Source organism: Pinus tabuliformis, chromosome 1_1 (genome assembly GCF_031772625.1).
Source record: "Pinus tabuliformis cultivar Carrire ecotype Pingquan chromosome 1_1, CPIR1, whole genome shotgun sequence".
Classification (NCBI taxonomy): domain Eukaryota; kingdom Viridiplantae; phylum Streptophyta; class Pinopsida; order Pinales; family Pinaceae; genus Pinus; species Pinus tabuliformis.
The window spans coordinates 950,023,493-950,040,516 of NC_142297.1; the positions used below are offsets into that span (position 1 = coordinate 950,023,493).

Genomic DNA, 17,024 nt, shown 5'->3' on the forward strand with positions numbered 1-17,024 from the left:
TTAGGTCTGTGCTCTTGTCCCCTAGTCCCCTTTTGGATGTTAAGCTTGGATTCTAGTCTCGTGGGATCTCTTTCACTGACCATTTGGCTTTAGAGATGGTATTTCAGAGGAAACGTTGATTTTGGTTGCGTGGTCTCGCTTCCCCATCTACATATATTACCTCCTTTCCACTCATTATTACCCCATTCATCATTTCTCCCACTTGGGTCCACATTCCTCCACACAGGGCTAGCTCTCCCTTTCCCCTTGCCCACACCTTGGGTTAGGCCTGGAATGATGCGCTAGAGGTTGATGCAGCTAAAAGGAAAAGAAAAAGCATAATTGGCCACATTCAACAGGAAAATGTACCACAAAATGCAAAAGATGGTTGGGACAAACACATTTAACACGTGGGCAAAAGCCAATACATGAGATCTACTCCATTATCATGGTCATCGCCCTGGTTCCTACAGGTTCTATGAGCCTCTTTCATCATATAGGAAACCATGATTGCTCCAACCCGTGGTGGGCAATGAACCGCCCTACCTTAAAAGGGGGTATCCATTGTTATATCTCACACATCATGCTCTTACCCCTTGAGCATTTTGTAGTTAATCAAAGAAAAATCATAAAAAGCCTAAAGGCATATAAAGAAGGGTGGAAAATCAAGGCTGGGGCACCTCATGTACCACAATTTCCCCTTCCTATACATTATTTTCCCAAGTGTGGGCTTCCCTTTTATTGGCTACCCTTGTACCCCAGTATGTGGCTCAGGGTTGCCCCTTCTCATCCCCTACTCCTTTCACCTCGCTATCACATACCACCGCATTTAAAGGATGTACCTTGAAACTATTATCCCCTTTAGAAGTAAAAACCACCTAATAAGATACTTGGTTAACCCCATTTGGAGCTTGGAGACGTTATTGCATGCCAAAGCTCATTATGGAAGGGCAGGTCATTATGAAGTCCCCACCTATGGTCCATGGTTGGTAAGCTCTTTTACTCGATTTTTCTAATGACTTGTTGTACTAGAAGTCTAGGGTACACATTAGATCTTATGTAGGATTGCAGATGGTCTCCATCTTGGGTTTGGCCTCTCTATACGGGGTCCTCACCCTCTAGGGGGCACATTGGCACATGTAGGGTGTGCGTTGAGAGCCATGGGCCACCACAACAGTAAACAACACTCCATGGATCCCTGAGGATGTTCAGAGATTGCTTGAGATTCACCTATTGGATGATGAAGATGCATCTAGTTCACCTTTGCCCAACCAACCCCACAAATGTACCATGTATTTGGCAGCTGACCCAAGACTTGTAGGATGATGTGGCATCACCTACACCATCATCAGAGCCCTTACGGATGATCTATAGGCATCTTCGACTCATTTGGAGACCCATGAGGTTATTATTGTGCCCCCACACCCACTGGGAGCATCACAGGTTTATTGTTTGGAGAGTAGGGGGCCAACCTCTTGTTCATTACTTTGGAGGGTCCTATTCTTCATTATGGCACCTATGGACCTCATCAAGCCTCTTGGAGGGCCCTATGACATGTATTATTTATCATTTGACTTCTTAAGAGGCTTATTATTTCATTTGTGAGCTAGTTTGGTAGGCTTGTTGCAAAAAGTTAGGTTCGTAGCACATTATTTTATTTTTGGGGCTTATGTAGGCCTAGGAGACTAATTCGAACTCCTCATTAGTGTATATATACAAATGAGATGAGTTCATTTGCTCATCATCACTTTGGATTGGATTCTTTTCTCTCTTGAGAATTTCACACTTTTTCTTGGAGGATGAATTGGAGCATGGATGAATTTTGATGTTTGGATTTGGTTTATCTTATCTTGGAGCTTCTCTATTGTCAAATTGTTGATGGTTGGATATGTTCTATTACATGTAAGTACATGCTTTTAATGCTATTCTTATTTTACTTTGTCATATACATTGGATTGGGAATTTCACTATTTTTAGGGTTAATTGTTGCATGCATTTACTGCTTAAGTTGTGGAATTGTCTCTATATAGCATCTCTCAATGTATGGGCCATGTAATTTTGAATGCAATATCCTAGGGATAATTCTATCACTGAATTCATCTTGATAAGCAGTCACCTTTTGCAAGTTGAAGTATAAAGCTGTAAGGTTGCTTCCCCTTGCCCTAGAAGACAGGCGAAGTAGTCTTAAGGCCTCCCTCACCAAGAAACAAGGTCCTCATTCATATTTATCCTAGATTCCATTCTCCCAAGACTAAGGCACTGATCTACCAAGCGGTGGTCACTCAAAAATCAATTCCTTTTCATCTTCTTCTAGGTCTAGCAAGTTGGGTCACCTAGGGCGTCATTTTCCCAACAAAGTAGCCCTCCAAAATGTTTGATCTCCTAGCCACTTCTGCACTGGTGTGTACTTAAGGCTTCCTCCAATTTTGAAGCCATTCTGACAGTGGAGTTGTAAGCCCTAGCTCTGAGATCAAACATTGCCCTAGTATTCCCAAGGCTAGTGCCTCATAGGATCAATTTGACACCTTTAAGTGAAAATTCTTGCTTTGATCCTTCCGACTTCCTTGTCTGGGTTAAGAACATCATTGGTTGCTAAATGTTTTCCCCTTAACCTAGGCTGGGTCCACTTGGTCCCGCACTTTCGAAAAGTCAAATCTTCAAGAACCATTTGGGAAGGCAAGTCGAATAAGGATTTTAGGATTGGGAAGCTCCTTCATAAGGCATATTCTCTAACCTAACCTTCAAATCTTTACCTTCTCATCATAGAAATCGTTATACCTTGCTTAACAAGCAAGTAAGCTCTATTCTTAAAGCCTAAGTCATCTGACACGGGGATTCAGGATTCACAGATGCAGGGATTCGAGTATCGGATACGGACACATTGACCCCCCGGAACATGACACGTTTGGATATGTTGTATATTATTTTATTATATATATATATATATATAAAAATTAGATATTTCTTACACAAATTCTCATTCATGATACAAATTCATTGATTCAAACATAGATCTTCATCTAGATGTAAGTTTTACAAAGTAATATTATGCATACAAAATTACAATACAATTGTGACATAAATGATAAATGATAAATTATAATACATATTCAATTCATCAATGATCCAATAGGAGAAAGACAAGATAGTAAGATAAAGATACTGTATTTTTCTCATTAAGTCATCAAAATCAAAATGTGTTACTGTTTACATAGGTAGCGCAATGCCAATGGAGAATAGAAATAGCAAATACAAAACAACTACAACTACAAGTCTACAAGTATACAAGCCTCAAGGAAGTACATAGCTCATGACTCATGAGTCATCAATCCTTATAGTCATCATCAAAATCAGCATCACTGCCCTCATCATCATGGTCACCACTGCTCTCCTCTGCTGCATCCTCCTCTTCTGTATTCAAAGTCATCTCTGCATCTACAAAAATGGTCTTTCGACATCCCTTTTTTCCGGGTTTGAATCCGAAAATTGGGATTCGCCGTGTTTGATCGAGACACGATCCGGATTCGATCGTGTCTCGATCAGACATGATGAATCTCGATTTTCGAATTCGAATCTGCCGGAATTGTGTCCGATTCGCCGGATTCGGGATACGACGGCCTTGGGGGACGAATTCGGTTTCATAGCTTAAAACCCTTCTAGGAAAATAATTATTAGGGTCACTTCATATCCATTGGTCGATTTATCCTTTACAAGTGACCTTCTATATATACCGGGTCTCCTCCCATCGGTGAAAGTCCGTAAAGTGTAGGGAGCCTTAGCTGAGGTGACAGTGGGCTAAGCCTCCATCGTTGCCCTTTGATCTAGCAATTTCCCTTTAGGAATCCTTTTTATGACCCCTGCTAGTTTGAGCGGTAACAATTCCTATTTCCATACTCATTGTACTCCATTTTGCTCAAAATAATTAAAATGGCTTAGAGTTCTGGTGCATTTTCTCTTGTGTTTTGATTTCCTGTGTATGTGTTGAATTTCCTAGTTGTTGTTATAGTGCATGTTTATGTTATTCACTTAATATTTCCGTTAGGAATATTACATTGAGCATATTTATGTCTTGCAAGTTTATATCTATTGGCACTGGTCTTCTCACATCACTTTTCCTTGTAGGATATATTGTTGGGTTTCATTGATCTATTTATATGTCATTGATGGTTATATGCTCATGGTCTTTTATACTTGCTGATTTATTTATGCTTCAAGATTGTTTTCAAGTCTTTGAATGGTCAATGCTTTAATTGATTAATTAACAATCTCCTAGAACTTGTTTGAGTCTAACAAGCCTTCCCTAGTATCTTCCTTAGGGTCCAACCCCCTTGTCTTTAACTAGGAGAGAGCCTAGACGAAGATAATTGGGATTAGGTGATACCCCCAATTTTGAACTTTTCCACCAAGACCACACCTAGTAGGGTTTAGGATTTTTCCCACATTAACTTAGGTGTGTAAGCAAGGTGGCGACATTTTTTGGTGCCATTGCTGGGGATAAGTCCTCTTAAACCTGAAGTACGACTACTTTTGGTTTCTAGCATTTGGAAGTTTTAGTGTTAGATTTCTATCCAAGTGGCATCCCTCTTGATCAAAATTTTGCAAGAGTTTCTACTAGGAGGAATCCAAGTTGTCTATTTTGCCCCACTCTTGATCCTGAAAGGATTTCTAGAGTGAGGTTAAATAGATTCTTTTCTAGTAGACTTCTTGCTAATGATGGTCAGGATGCTATCTCTGACATCCATTTTCTTTTTGAGGGTCAAGTTGTGCAAGACATCATGGATGACTTGTTTGGCCCTTGTGATTTCACTAATATTAATGGTTATCCTCAAAATATTTCTGATAAAGCCATTGATGAATTGCCTTCCTTCCAAGGCAATAATGCTATAAGTGCTAAGACACACACAAGAAATTTCAACTTGTGTGTCACTAAGTGGTACAATGGTGCAAACTTTGAGGATGTGAAGATATGACTCTTTGTTCTTTCCTCCGAGGAGGATGCACTTGACTGGTTCACGGAACAAACAGCTAACTCTTATGACATTTTGAACTAGGACATCTATTGCAGTATATGGTTAAGGTTGATATTGGCTAGTAAATCTATCAATGAAATGCTAGGACAGAGAAATTATCTGTCTGTAATGATTGGATAAATAATATACATCTTTAGATCTGATAGATAATTAATATAAGGGAGCGTTAAACGCCTCCCAAAGGTATAATTCTGAGGAATCTTTATAACAGCTTTGATGGGTTATTCTTTAATAATATTTTAAATGGCTGCTTAGATCACTAATTAATTTTTTACTATTGATTAACATTATGTTGGAGCATTCTTTTGTGGCATTTTATTCATGTATGTTTGAATAAGGATGTCTAAGTTAGAGAAGCACATATTGTCGCAAAGATATTTTTATAGTTTGTATCATACTTCCATCTTGTTTTGCATGCTAGTGATGACATTTTGATAATGATTGAGCATTATTAAGAAACATCTATATAAAGTTTTCTAAAGACTTCCAAACAATTTAATATACCATTTCATTGTGCATTTAATGAATATGTTTTATATAGGGTCTTTTAGAAGATTTTGTATGTACAATGAATCTATGTATCCTTTGATATCACATCATTTTACTGTAGAAATTGTGTCTTTTTCAGCTGCCTAAAGTGTTGGATGCTAACAAATTTTGCTTGATTATTGGCAGCAACATGGTGATATCAGGACTCTTTACACTGCATGTAAGCATCGTGGTTTTGTTATGATATCTTATTATGATATTCGTGCTGCTCGAAGTGCAATGCGAGCTTTACAAAACAAACCACTACGCCGACGCAAACTTGATATTCATTTTTCAATTCCAAAGGTGTAAATTCTCTCTCTCTCTCTCTCTCTCTATATATATATATATATATATATATGTATGTATGTATGTATGTATGTATGTCTGTGTTCATTCATTTATTTGGGAAAGTGCTGCTTATAATAATAAAAAAGAAGATCCTTGATAGAAATTTAGTATACGAACTATATTGTTAGCACTTGAATCCATTTGGTAGCAAGGTAACTAGGAATTGGATCAATGTCACCACAATCTGATTCCTCTATGCTTTGGGCCAGTGCATGCTATCAATAGGAGGGACTTCTTAAATGATTTGAATAGATGAATAATAAAAGCTAGCCTGCAAAGATAATCTCGGAGCTGCAAAACCGAGCATTGGAAATTATATTTCTGTGTGTAAAATAAGTGGACAAGAATAACATAAGTACAGGTTTACAAATAAAATAACCTTGAAAAGCTCTTCTTCCATGTCAATCTGCAATTGTACTTTCAAATATGCAAGAATAACATAGAGATCTGCAAGAATCACTACTTTAAAATGTAAAATAAATGATATTTATCTTCAAAAGATGTATCAGTGCTCGAATCCCAAGGGTTATGGAGTTGGAAAAGAAGAAAATTGCACAAGTAGGTGCTATTTTAGGTTGCTCAATGCAGAAAATTCTAGAACAAGTAAGTTAACACATCAAAAATAATGGATAGCAGCCAAACTATTCCACCTTTATAACCATTTTTGCAAATACAATTTCCTGAGTTCCAAGCAGCAAACACAAATAAGCTAAAGAGAATTAGATCCTTCCCAACCACTTAGTCGTCATATAGAACCACAATATAAACAAAATTTCTTCATAGAAGTGACCTCTTTTTCTCACCAAGGATACACTCTCCCACTCTCCAGCTGAACAAAATAATTGAAGGGTAAGAAGAATGAACCAAAATATTGATCAACCTCTCGTCTTCAAACTCTCCATCTGTTAAAAATGAGAATTGGAATGTATGATAGATAGTCTCCCTGAGTAAAATGAAGAAAGAGAACTATAACCCAGAAGGGCATCCTCATGCTGTCATGAATAAAGAGAAAAGAGGACGGGTTGATAGCAACATCAAATGTGGGAACTTGTTGACTGTTGGAGATATTGATGTCATTGATTTCAAGGATAGGGGGAGACTAAAAATGCCCAAGATAAAGATTGCGAAATGGAGATTGTTTGAAATATTATTTTTGGGCTTTTAATGGCAGGTCTAGATATGTTAATTTTAGGTATGTTCTATGCTGATAGCAAATTTACTTCAATTTTCCATATTAGCTCAATATCAATTCTAGATTAGCAATCACATTTAGCATGATAGTAAAATGCAGATAGAACATAAACATAAATCACAGAAGACAAGCCAAGACAAGAGGATACAAGATGCGGCGCCAGCCAGGGACAAACCCCAATGTGGGGAAACCCTTGATCAGTTCTTCTTATATGTTCTTCAATAGTTTGGAAGAGATAGAGAGAGAACATATACATCAGAAGTCAACATTTTGACTTATCTAAATAAGAGCAAAGATCTTCTGTAAGAAGATGTCACATGAGATAGCTGATCTGGACACAGGTGATTCCATCACCTAGCTGTACCTATCTGTGCTGCACCTCACTGTGCTGCACCCAATCATCATGTTGGATCTCATTACTATGCTGCACACATCATACCATGTACATCATCACTGTGTTGCACCATCACTGAGCTACACCTCATCATTGTGCACTATGCTGCACTACTCACAGCTCTCTCTAACACCATGCAGCATCCAACTGCTGCTTCTAAAACATGTTGCTCCATGCACCTTACAGCACCATGCTGCTGCATCCATCACATCATGCTGCACCCCTTTTGAGGTATTCAACACTCCATGTTAACCCAACACGTGGCTCCCACAGGCTGCTCCGAATCTGATCCAAATCTGGTCAATATCAAAGCACCTCTATCACTGCTCCAAATCTGCTTGACACTTTGCTGTTCCTGACTGTTCTGGTTAGGGCACTTGGGCATACTGCTGCAGCCCTAAACTCCTCTCAACAGTCCTCGAACAACCCTCCAAAAACTGCGGACTAGGCAAGGAGAGATGCTCCTCCACGCTGAAGGTAAGGGCTCAAGACAGCCCTCAAATCTGCCCACGCTAGATTAGCAATACTGCTGTCCTGGTTAGGGCAAGTGCGTGCTGCAACTTCCCTTCATAAACCGACTTGACAACCCTCTCTTTGCTGCGGCATAGGCCAGGAGGTACACCTTCTTTGTGGGCTGTTGTTTTGGGCAATTGCCATCCCTTAACAACCCAAATTTAGGCCTGTTTTGGGAGGCTAGGCCTGCGGCCTACCTCAGCTGGCTGCAGCTCTCCTACAGCCCACCAAAACAGCCCTCATTCTGGCCCTAAAACAGTCCGTAATACTCTCAGCAGTCTCGGCCTTCCTCCAAGGCACCTCGGCCCCGCTCCCAGCAACTTGGATCCTAAAAAACAGCAAGCTCAAACCATGTTGTTCCTTCCTCATTATGTTGCGGCTAGGGCACAAGAGAATCCTCCTCCAACAAGCCTTTCTTTTGAGAATCATGACTGTGTTTAGGGCATCATTGTGACTGCGTTTAGGGCTTCTCCATGGGGCAGTGTTAAGGCTTCTTGAGGCTGAGATAAGTGCTTTTCTCCATGACAACGTGGAGCTTTCTCATCTCCTAAGATAGCGTAGAGCCTTCTCCATTAGGGCAGCGTTGACTCTTAGGATCTCTCCTCCCACCAAAACCCAAAGACAAGTGGAGAGGAAGAGATCACAAGAAGAGTGTGTCCAAATGACTTTCAAGGCACCTTTATTTATACTAAAACGTTGAGCATAAGTGGGGGCAATTTGGTTGTTGGCCAACCTTGACGAATTGTCCCATAACACAAATAAATTCATATCTCCATGAATACTTATCGGAATCGGATGATCTTTAGATCAATCCTACACTTCTTGATGAGAGGAATCCAAGAAAAATATCAGCTGCCATAAATAAGATGACCCACATGGAGTTTGGCCCTAGTTGCCAATTTTAACAAGATACCCTATCTTTGAAGGTTATTTTACTCTAAATACCTAACTAAAATGGGAGCATAGGATATATGATTGAAAATCTTATGTCTAGACCTTTCCAATGGTATATGGCACTCCATTGGAATGAGGATCCATCAAATACTTTGTTACGTCGGGTTAGCTAGTTTTACAAGTCGACGCCTAAGTGAATGCAAAAACACTAATAATAAAGGATAGATGAGCACATTTGAAGAGTATCCAAGCAAGAAGATTTTGTACAAGTATGCAAAATATATATGAGGTGCGCAAGAGGAGCTGGGGTGTATTCTTGGGGTTTAAAGGTGGCAAGAGGAGTACAAGGTGTTTTCTTGGAGTGTTAAGGATTTGTTAGGAAGGACTAAGGTCCATGATGCTGTGAAGTGCACTAGCTTGGGATTATATTTTGGGGAATGATAATATGAGGTTCACTGGAGCATGTAGGCTAAATTTGACTAGGTTTGAAGCTATGTTTAGGGTATGAATCAAGGAGAGGTACTAGAGCATGAAAGTTAAGGGTATTTTTATCCACCAAAATGGGTGACCCTTTAGGAGAAAATTTTTCTTCGTATCTTCACATCCAGAGAGCAAGCCATGCAGCCCTTGACAACCACCACTAGCTAATGACATGCCATTTTATTTCCATCACTTGCATCAGTCATATGCTTCTCGCTCATCTGTCAAGAGCACATGGACGGAGGTGGACTTCCAATCAAACGATAGTTAATTCATTTGGCAATTAGCTGCTTATGCTTGTTTGTATTTGGGCATTTGATATGGATTACAAGGTGACCTCGAATAAAGAGGGGTTTTCACCGTGATCTTGTTCCCTCACCTTAAATGGGGAGTTAATCTTCAATCCTACTCCAGTGGGACCTCCCCTAATGGCCTAATGGGTATAGGAGGGACACTACTTGAGAAGCTTTGACTGAGAGAGCATAGTTCCATCTATCCATATTCCATAGTTACCGCTCTTCGTCTTACATTACAAGCCCATATTCCACCTCCATTCTTTAGATTCATCTGACCACTAGTCCTCTCAGATTTGGCATCCGTATATCTACATACTTGGGTAGGGCCTGAAACTTTGACCTAGGAGGTTGATGCAACTAAAAGAAAAAGAAAGAGAATAACATTGCCATAAAATAAAATAAAAAGGAGTATCAAAATGCAAAAGATGGTTGCAACACACACATTAACATGTGGGAAAAGCATAGCATGAGCTCTACCTCACTCATTATGGTCATTAGTTGGTTGTTGAGTAGATGCTGCTCCATTGCATCATAAAGAGGAACCCTTGCATGTCCCAACCTTGATGAACAATGAAATGACTCATCCTTAAGGGGTAATACAATTGCTATACATCATTCGAAGCAACCTCTAACCCTTTGAGCTACAAGCAGTAATACAAAGAAAATCCAAGCAAAAGTAAAAGATGCACAAGAGGGGTGGAAAAATAAAGGCCGAGTTGGTAAGTCATGCATCCATAATTGCCCCCTCCTCACATCTATATATTCAAGATGTGGATCCCATCATGCTGGTCCCTTTGACCATGGCACTTGGCCATGAAGTCTTCTCCCCTCCATAGCATCATTATTATTCATTAGCACCTATCAATTGAAGGGTGGATTGAGGAAATGCTACTTCCCCTTAGGGGTTACAAACACCTAATAGGGTTGTCCTTTAGCCACCCTTATCTAGATAGGAAACACCATTGCGAGTTCAAGGCCCTAATTTTTGAAGTGAAGCCTTATTTGAAGTATTAAATAGCCCTTTACATTCAAGCTTGGTTCACATAGATGCAAAATGATTATTGTCCCTGATCACTAGTTGTTTTCACTAGGCATTGTTATGTTCTAATTGTTAGGTGGTTCAACAACCCATCACCTGGGCACCTTACCCACCGGTAACCAGACCCCAGAGAAGTATATTGACACCCATAGGCGAGGCTTTGAGAGCCTTTGGTCTCCAAGCATTAGAAACACATCATACCTACCCTTGGGCACCTCCTACACCCCAGACGTTTTGCCAATTTACGCTACATTTGATGATTCTTTAGGATGATACAACTGGACAAGCAATCTCCCAGGGCAGCCTGGGCACCTTCCGAAGGGTGGCAACTGATTCAGGGAGATGAGGATGTTCTTGCCTTCAAAGACTTGGGAGGGCTAGTAGCACTTGGAAAGCCCTCAATGTTGTTGCAAAGATGGACATTTTTAGCAATTGGAGACTAAGGAGACCCCCTTGTGGTACCTCGAGTGGATTTTGGGGACCACAATGAGATATTGATGGAGATGTGAGGGCTAACCCTCAAATGATAATTTTTAGAGGCTTCTATGCCACACTTGGCACTTGAAAGCCTACACGCTTGCCACTTGGAGCTCATTTCATGGATGATGTCAACCTTATGAGGCCTCCAAGCACACATGTTTGGGTTTTTATTTGATTTTATGTCTAAGCTAGTTGGGTGGGTTGTAACCCAAGGTTCTATTGTGATTTTACTTGTGTCTTAGGGGCTTTTAGGCAAATTAGGGACATGTCCTTGTATACATAAAGGAGAGGAATTTTCATTTCTCATCATCATCACTTGTGAATTTAGCCTCTCCACTTGAGAATTTTGGCCACTTGTACTTGTTGCCGCCTTGCTTACACACCGAGGTTAACGTGGAAAAATAATTCAACCCCATTAGTTGTGGCCTTGGTGGCAAAGCTTAGAATGGGGGCTATCACCTAATCCCAATTCCCTTTGTTTAGGCTCTCTCTTGGCTAAAGCCAAGGGGGTGGTTCCTAAGGAAGATACTAAGGAAGGGTAGTTAAACCTAACAAGTTCTAGAGGATGATTAGTTAACCAATTAAAGCATCAACCATTGAAAGACTTGAATTGTAACTTGAAGCGAGGAATTAAACTAGCAAATATAAATAAATTGCGAGCATATATTAACATCAAATGTAAAAATGATTCAACAATATATCTTGCAAGGAAAATTGATGTAAGTGGACCAGTGCCAATAAATATAATCTTGCAAGAAATAATATGAATATGATCAAAGGTAAATGGCAATACTTGCAATAATGGAAATGCTTTCAAGGTACACAAGTACAATGAAATGAGAAGCTGCAAGACTAGTGTTAGTAAATCAAATAAAGACTACAATTACAAGATATTTAGATACAACTTTGAAATAATAAGCAACTTAAATGAAAATGGAACTTGCAAGTATGCTATGCTGCCAAAGATCCTGAAGTGACTTACTTCGGGCTTCTTTCCTGAGAAGACCTCCTCTGGCGTTATCTTCCCCCAATGCCTTATGAGGAATCTTGTTCTGAATATACACAACTGTGTTACATGCCTCTGCCCATAGAAACTTGGGCAAATCCTTGTCATATAACGTTGCTTTTGCAACCCCAACTATAGATCTATTCTTCCCCTCTGCTACCCCATTATGCTGTGGATTGTATGGAGTTGGCCACTCTCTTTTGATGCCTTCGTTTGCACAAATATCTGTGAAGTCTTTGTCTGTGTATTCTCCACCATTATCTGAGCGAAGCACCTTGGTCTTCTTCCCTATTTGATTCTCCACCAGAGCCTTAAACTCCTTGAAGCGATCGAAGACCTCATCCTTGGTCTTGAAGAAGTAGATTCAGGTTTTCCTGGAATGGTCATTAATAAAGGTGACGAAATACTCAGCTCCACTGAGAGCTCTAGTGGACATAGGGCCACAAATGTCTAAATGTATCAGTGCCAACACGCCATTTGCTCTGTTGTCACTTCTTGGGAATGTTGCTTTAGTGTATTTTCCAAGCACGAACCCTCTACACATGTCATCATGTTTCGTGCCAAGTTCTGGAACACTTGTCACTATCTCCCTGGGCATTCTATGTGCTCCATGGTGTAAATATCCCATTCTCCTATGCCATAGCTCGTTTAGGTCTTTCCCCCTGGTACTGTTGTTTTCTCTTAGTGGCATTGGAGAATCGTGTTGCAACCTGTACAACTTGTTGCTTGGAACTCCAATCTATTTTACTGTCTTCCAGCTCGGGTGTTTAACAAACACCTTCTTCCCTACGAAGTGGATATCATATCCCTTATCATGTAACTGAAATACTGAAATCAAGTTCATATGCAATCTCGGTACGTGCAACACATCTGTAGCACTAGTACTTGCTTTTGACTCTCTCTAAAAATCAATGGTAGGTCTGTGTATTGGAGTGCAGTTGGTCCTGTTTCCCATCGTAATTTGGAAGTCCATCTGCTCTTCTTTATAGCTGGAGAAATATTCTCTAACCGTTGTCACGTGATCCGATGCTCCACTGTCGATGTACCAGACACCCTGTTTAGCTGAGCTATTTAAGCAAGCAAATTCGTCCTCCAACCTAGAAGACAATTTTGAATCCCCCCTGAATATCAAATCTGTCCAGGGCCATATTGCAGATTTCTAGAGAATTTACTGAAGACATCTCGAGTATAAATATGTGTGCTATTTCTCTTCCACCCATTGCTGATTCTGCTACTGCAAATTGTTGCAAGACCCTACTGCGCCTAGACAAGAAAATCTGCTTTGTGAAAATCTGAGTTACTATTCCCTCTGTCTGTTGGAATCGCTTCCTCGGACAAATTGAACATTCTTCCAATTGCAAGTAGAAAATCGAACCCTCTCCAACAATTCACACTGCCTGGCTAGGCACTGCGCAACCCCAGAGAATTTCGTCTTGCTGCTCCCTCTAAATAATGAAATTTTCCTCTTCCGGCTCTGAGCTTTCAATCCATCAAATATGCTCTGATACCATGTGAAAATTTGCTTGAAATGCAACAACTGAAATTAATTCTCCTAACTGATTTTAATTTTCTGATTAATATTGAATTAATCACACTACAATTTCTTCACAAATATAATATTGCGGAAGCAAAAATAAGAACTGAGAAATGCTAGCATACACACATAAAAATCACAATTATTTTTGGACAAATGTCCCCAGAAGAACCCAATGTGGGAAAATCGATGTAGCAGCTGAGGGTTATTATTATCATGCAACATTGAAATTCTTAGTACAATAATGATGCCAAACTGGCGTTTCTATCTGAGTGAAATACTGGCAAAATTTATTGAGGGAAATTACCCTTCTCTCCAAGCAATCCCGACAACTAACTCCCTCTGAAAGATGTTCGAAAATCAGAAAGGCAGTAAATATTTTTTTAATCTTGATAATTACTTGTGATGTTTCTTATTATTACGATTCTTTATATCTTCTTACTTTAGTTCATCAAGCAATTACCAAAAGTAATAGCACATAATACAATAGACACCAGATGTATGCACATGCCAAGGTAAAACCCCCCTCGAGGGGAAAACCCAGTGAAGATAATTCTTCCTTTCAATAGTGTTCTTTGAGACTCTTCACCCTAGACCAATACCAGACCTTCCCTCCACACCAAGTCAGCCTCCCAGAATTTTGACCTCTTCCCAGCAACTTCGACTATGCAAATTACAACAACTAGCAGCTTCCGACAATAGTGAAACTTGGAAGACTTTGATCTCCCAATCTAGGGCACGAAACAGAGAGAGAGACACACCAAAATTTAGATTTTCCTTGTCTCTTTTGACTTCCCCAAGCTCGCATTCACTTCACCTTCCTGGCAACAGACTTTGCCCCTTTTCCCAGCTACAAGAGAAATTCGCACTTCTGCCCAACAACAATAGATTTTCGCACTTCTTTGAGCTACAAGAGAATTCGAACTTGATGAGAGAATGATGCTCCAAATGAATTCGATGAGCTTCCTTTTATAGGTTTCTTTTGGGGTCGAATAGGGTCCTTAGGCTGACTTGATCTTCCCTTAGGCCAACATGGTGTAGAGATTCCATAATTCATATTTGATTGAATACTTAACCTTTTTCTCTTTAAATGTACAATATTTCTATAGACTCAAAATAAATCCTAGAAGTCCTCAATGGGGACTTTGACCTAAAACATGGTGACCCAAGCATGAAACCAATGCTTTAATGAGTCACAATAATAATAATAAAAGTTCTTTTCTTTATTCTTTTGACAAGTACAGTACATAATGACTCAAGTACATTATTGAAGACCAAACATAGTTACATTTTCCAACACTCCCTCTTAACTATGGAGGTATTCGTAATGTACAAATACAATGGAAGATCTCAAACCGTATGAACCATGAACAACTTTAGGCACCGCAATGCCATGGACTAGATTCTTGACCAGGGCAATCTATCCAATCAGTCACTCAATAGTTTAGGCACCACAATGCCATGGACTAGATTCTTGACCAGGGCAATCTATCCAATCAGTCACTCAATAGTTTAGGCACCACAATGCCATGGACTAGATTCCTGACCAAGGCAATCTATCCAGGTGGGACTAAGATGGACTCAAGCTTTCAATCCCTTTAGGTACCCTCAGGCTTACTTGCTAACCATCAACCCAAAAATCTAGGTGTGAATCCAAAACAGAGCTCTTTCATCAACACCACCTTTCCAACTTCAGATATTGACAGAAAGTGTCAACTAGATGTCTTTCGGGGCAATGCTTCACTCACAAAGCCTCAGCACCCCTTGATCCAACAAATCAAGAATGACCAATCTCTCCCAATCAACTTGATTGGTAACTAGCATGCTTTCAAATCCTTCGAGAGATTCCCCTGTACAAACACAACCCCAATCAATAATATACTTTCACATGTACATAATCAAGTACAAACCTTCGGGGTCTTTCAAACAACTTGATGTTGCTTCTCAATTTTCCATAGTAGGACTATCAACCGAATCTTTGACAGAAGATTCCCCAATCATATATTTTCCTTCCTACTTCTCATGCAACAACATATCCTTTGAAATTCATTCTTCAATTAATACCAAGCTAATGCCTCCCTCTTATCTAGGAAGCACCTCTTTATCCAGACTCCCACTTAATCTTAGGGAGATCTCTTCTATTCATGCTTCCTTTGGGAGATCAACTTCTTCCTTGTTGACATCGAAGAATCTTTCTTGGCTTCCAACCATTTCATCAGAGTTATTATCATCCCCATCATGCTTATCACATTAATGAACATCTTTACCAAGTTGAAGATTGTGTACCTGCACAACTTCAATAGCAAGTACAAACAAATCTATAGAAGAATGATGTTAATCATATCAAAATCATGGAAACATTACAATATTATATATATCAGATACCTAGACTTAATTACAAACAAGAGACATATACTCTTCATCGTCTTGGTAGGGACTTTTGTTGCACACCCTAGACTACTTCAAAACACTTCTCATTCCATCAAGGTTTCAATGTTTCTTCCAAAGGTATGACATACCTTCCTTCAACATATAGCAAACCCTAGAAACAATTCAGACAAGCATCTAACAACTTTTCAAAATACATATGTTAGACTTCTCACTAGGGATTCATACAAATCCTAGATTTCATACAAAAGAATCAATCAAAGTCAATCACAACTTAGTCATTAACCTGAGCAGCTTCTACTAGAGTTAGTTCCAACCCCTAGATTCAATCAACCATCAATCAGTCACTAATAGGACCAACTACCACTAGGGTTAGTTGTAAACCCTAGATTTCCGATCAATCATCAAATCCATCCAAAACTCAAATTTCAACAATCTTTCGCAAATCTCAAATAATCATATAGTCATCATATATCAGAGATTTCTACATCGACTAAGGTTTAACTCCAAAACCCTAGAATTCCAATTTCACAATCTCAACCATCTTGCACAAATCTCAAATCATCGTATTTCAGAGATTTTATTTTGACTAAGGTTCAACTACAAAACCCTAGAATTCCTCAATCTAAACAATCATTAAATACATGGATCTCAGATTGTTACATTTCACACTAGACAATGTTACTACGAGGATTTGACTGTACAACTCTAGATTTTCATTTTTCAACAATCATTTATATAGATTTTAGATTGTTATATCACACATACTAGATAGTTTAACTTCACTAGGGTTTAGCTACAAAACCCTAGATTTCCAAATATCATCATCCTAGAATCTTAGACAAAGACGTCCATTAACTCCTTAGACAAGGACTTTCATTAAGTCTTAAGACTTATGACCATCAATAACTAGGTCAACA

General features: G+C 39.4%; 1 protein-coding gene across 4 annotated transcripts in view; it reads left to right on the forward strand.

Annotated features, from left to right (window-relative positions):
• The window catches only part of LOC149217642 (protein MEI2-like 2), a 266,211-nt gene that overhangs the window by 84,885 nt on the left and 164,302 nt on the right, over window positions 1–17,024 (forward strand). For all 4 annotated transcript variants that reach the window (XR_016251281.1, XM_089393016.1, XM_089393017.1 and 1 more), the window contains exon 5: window positions 5,685–5,843. Coding sequence is in view for 3 of the 4 variants with exons in the window: in XM_089393016.1 (XP_089249142.1) it covers window positions 5,685–5,843 (159 nt within the window). In the remaining variant the exon portion in view is untranslated. The remainder of the gene's footprint in view (window positions 1–5,684; window positions 5,844–17,024) is intronic.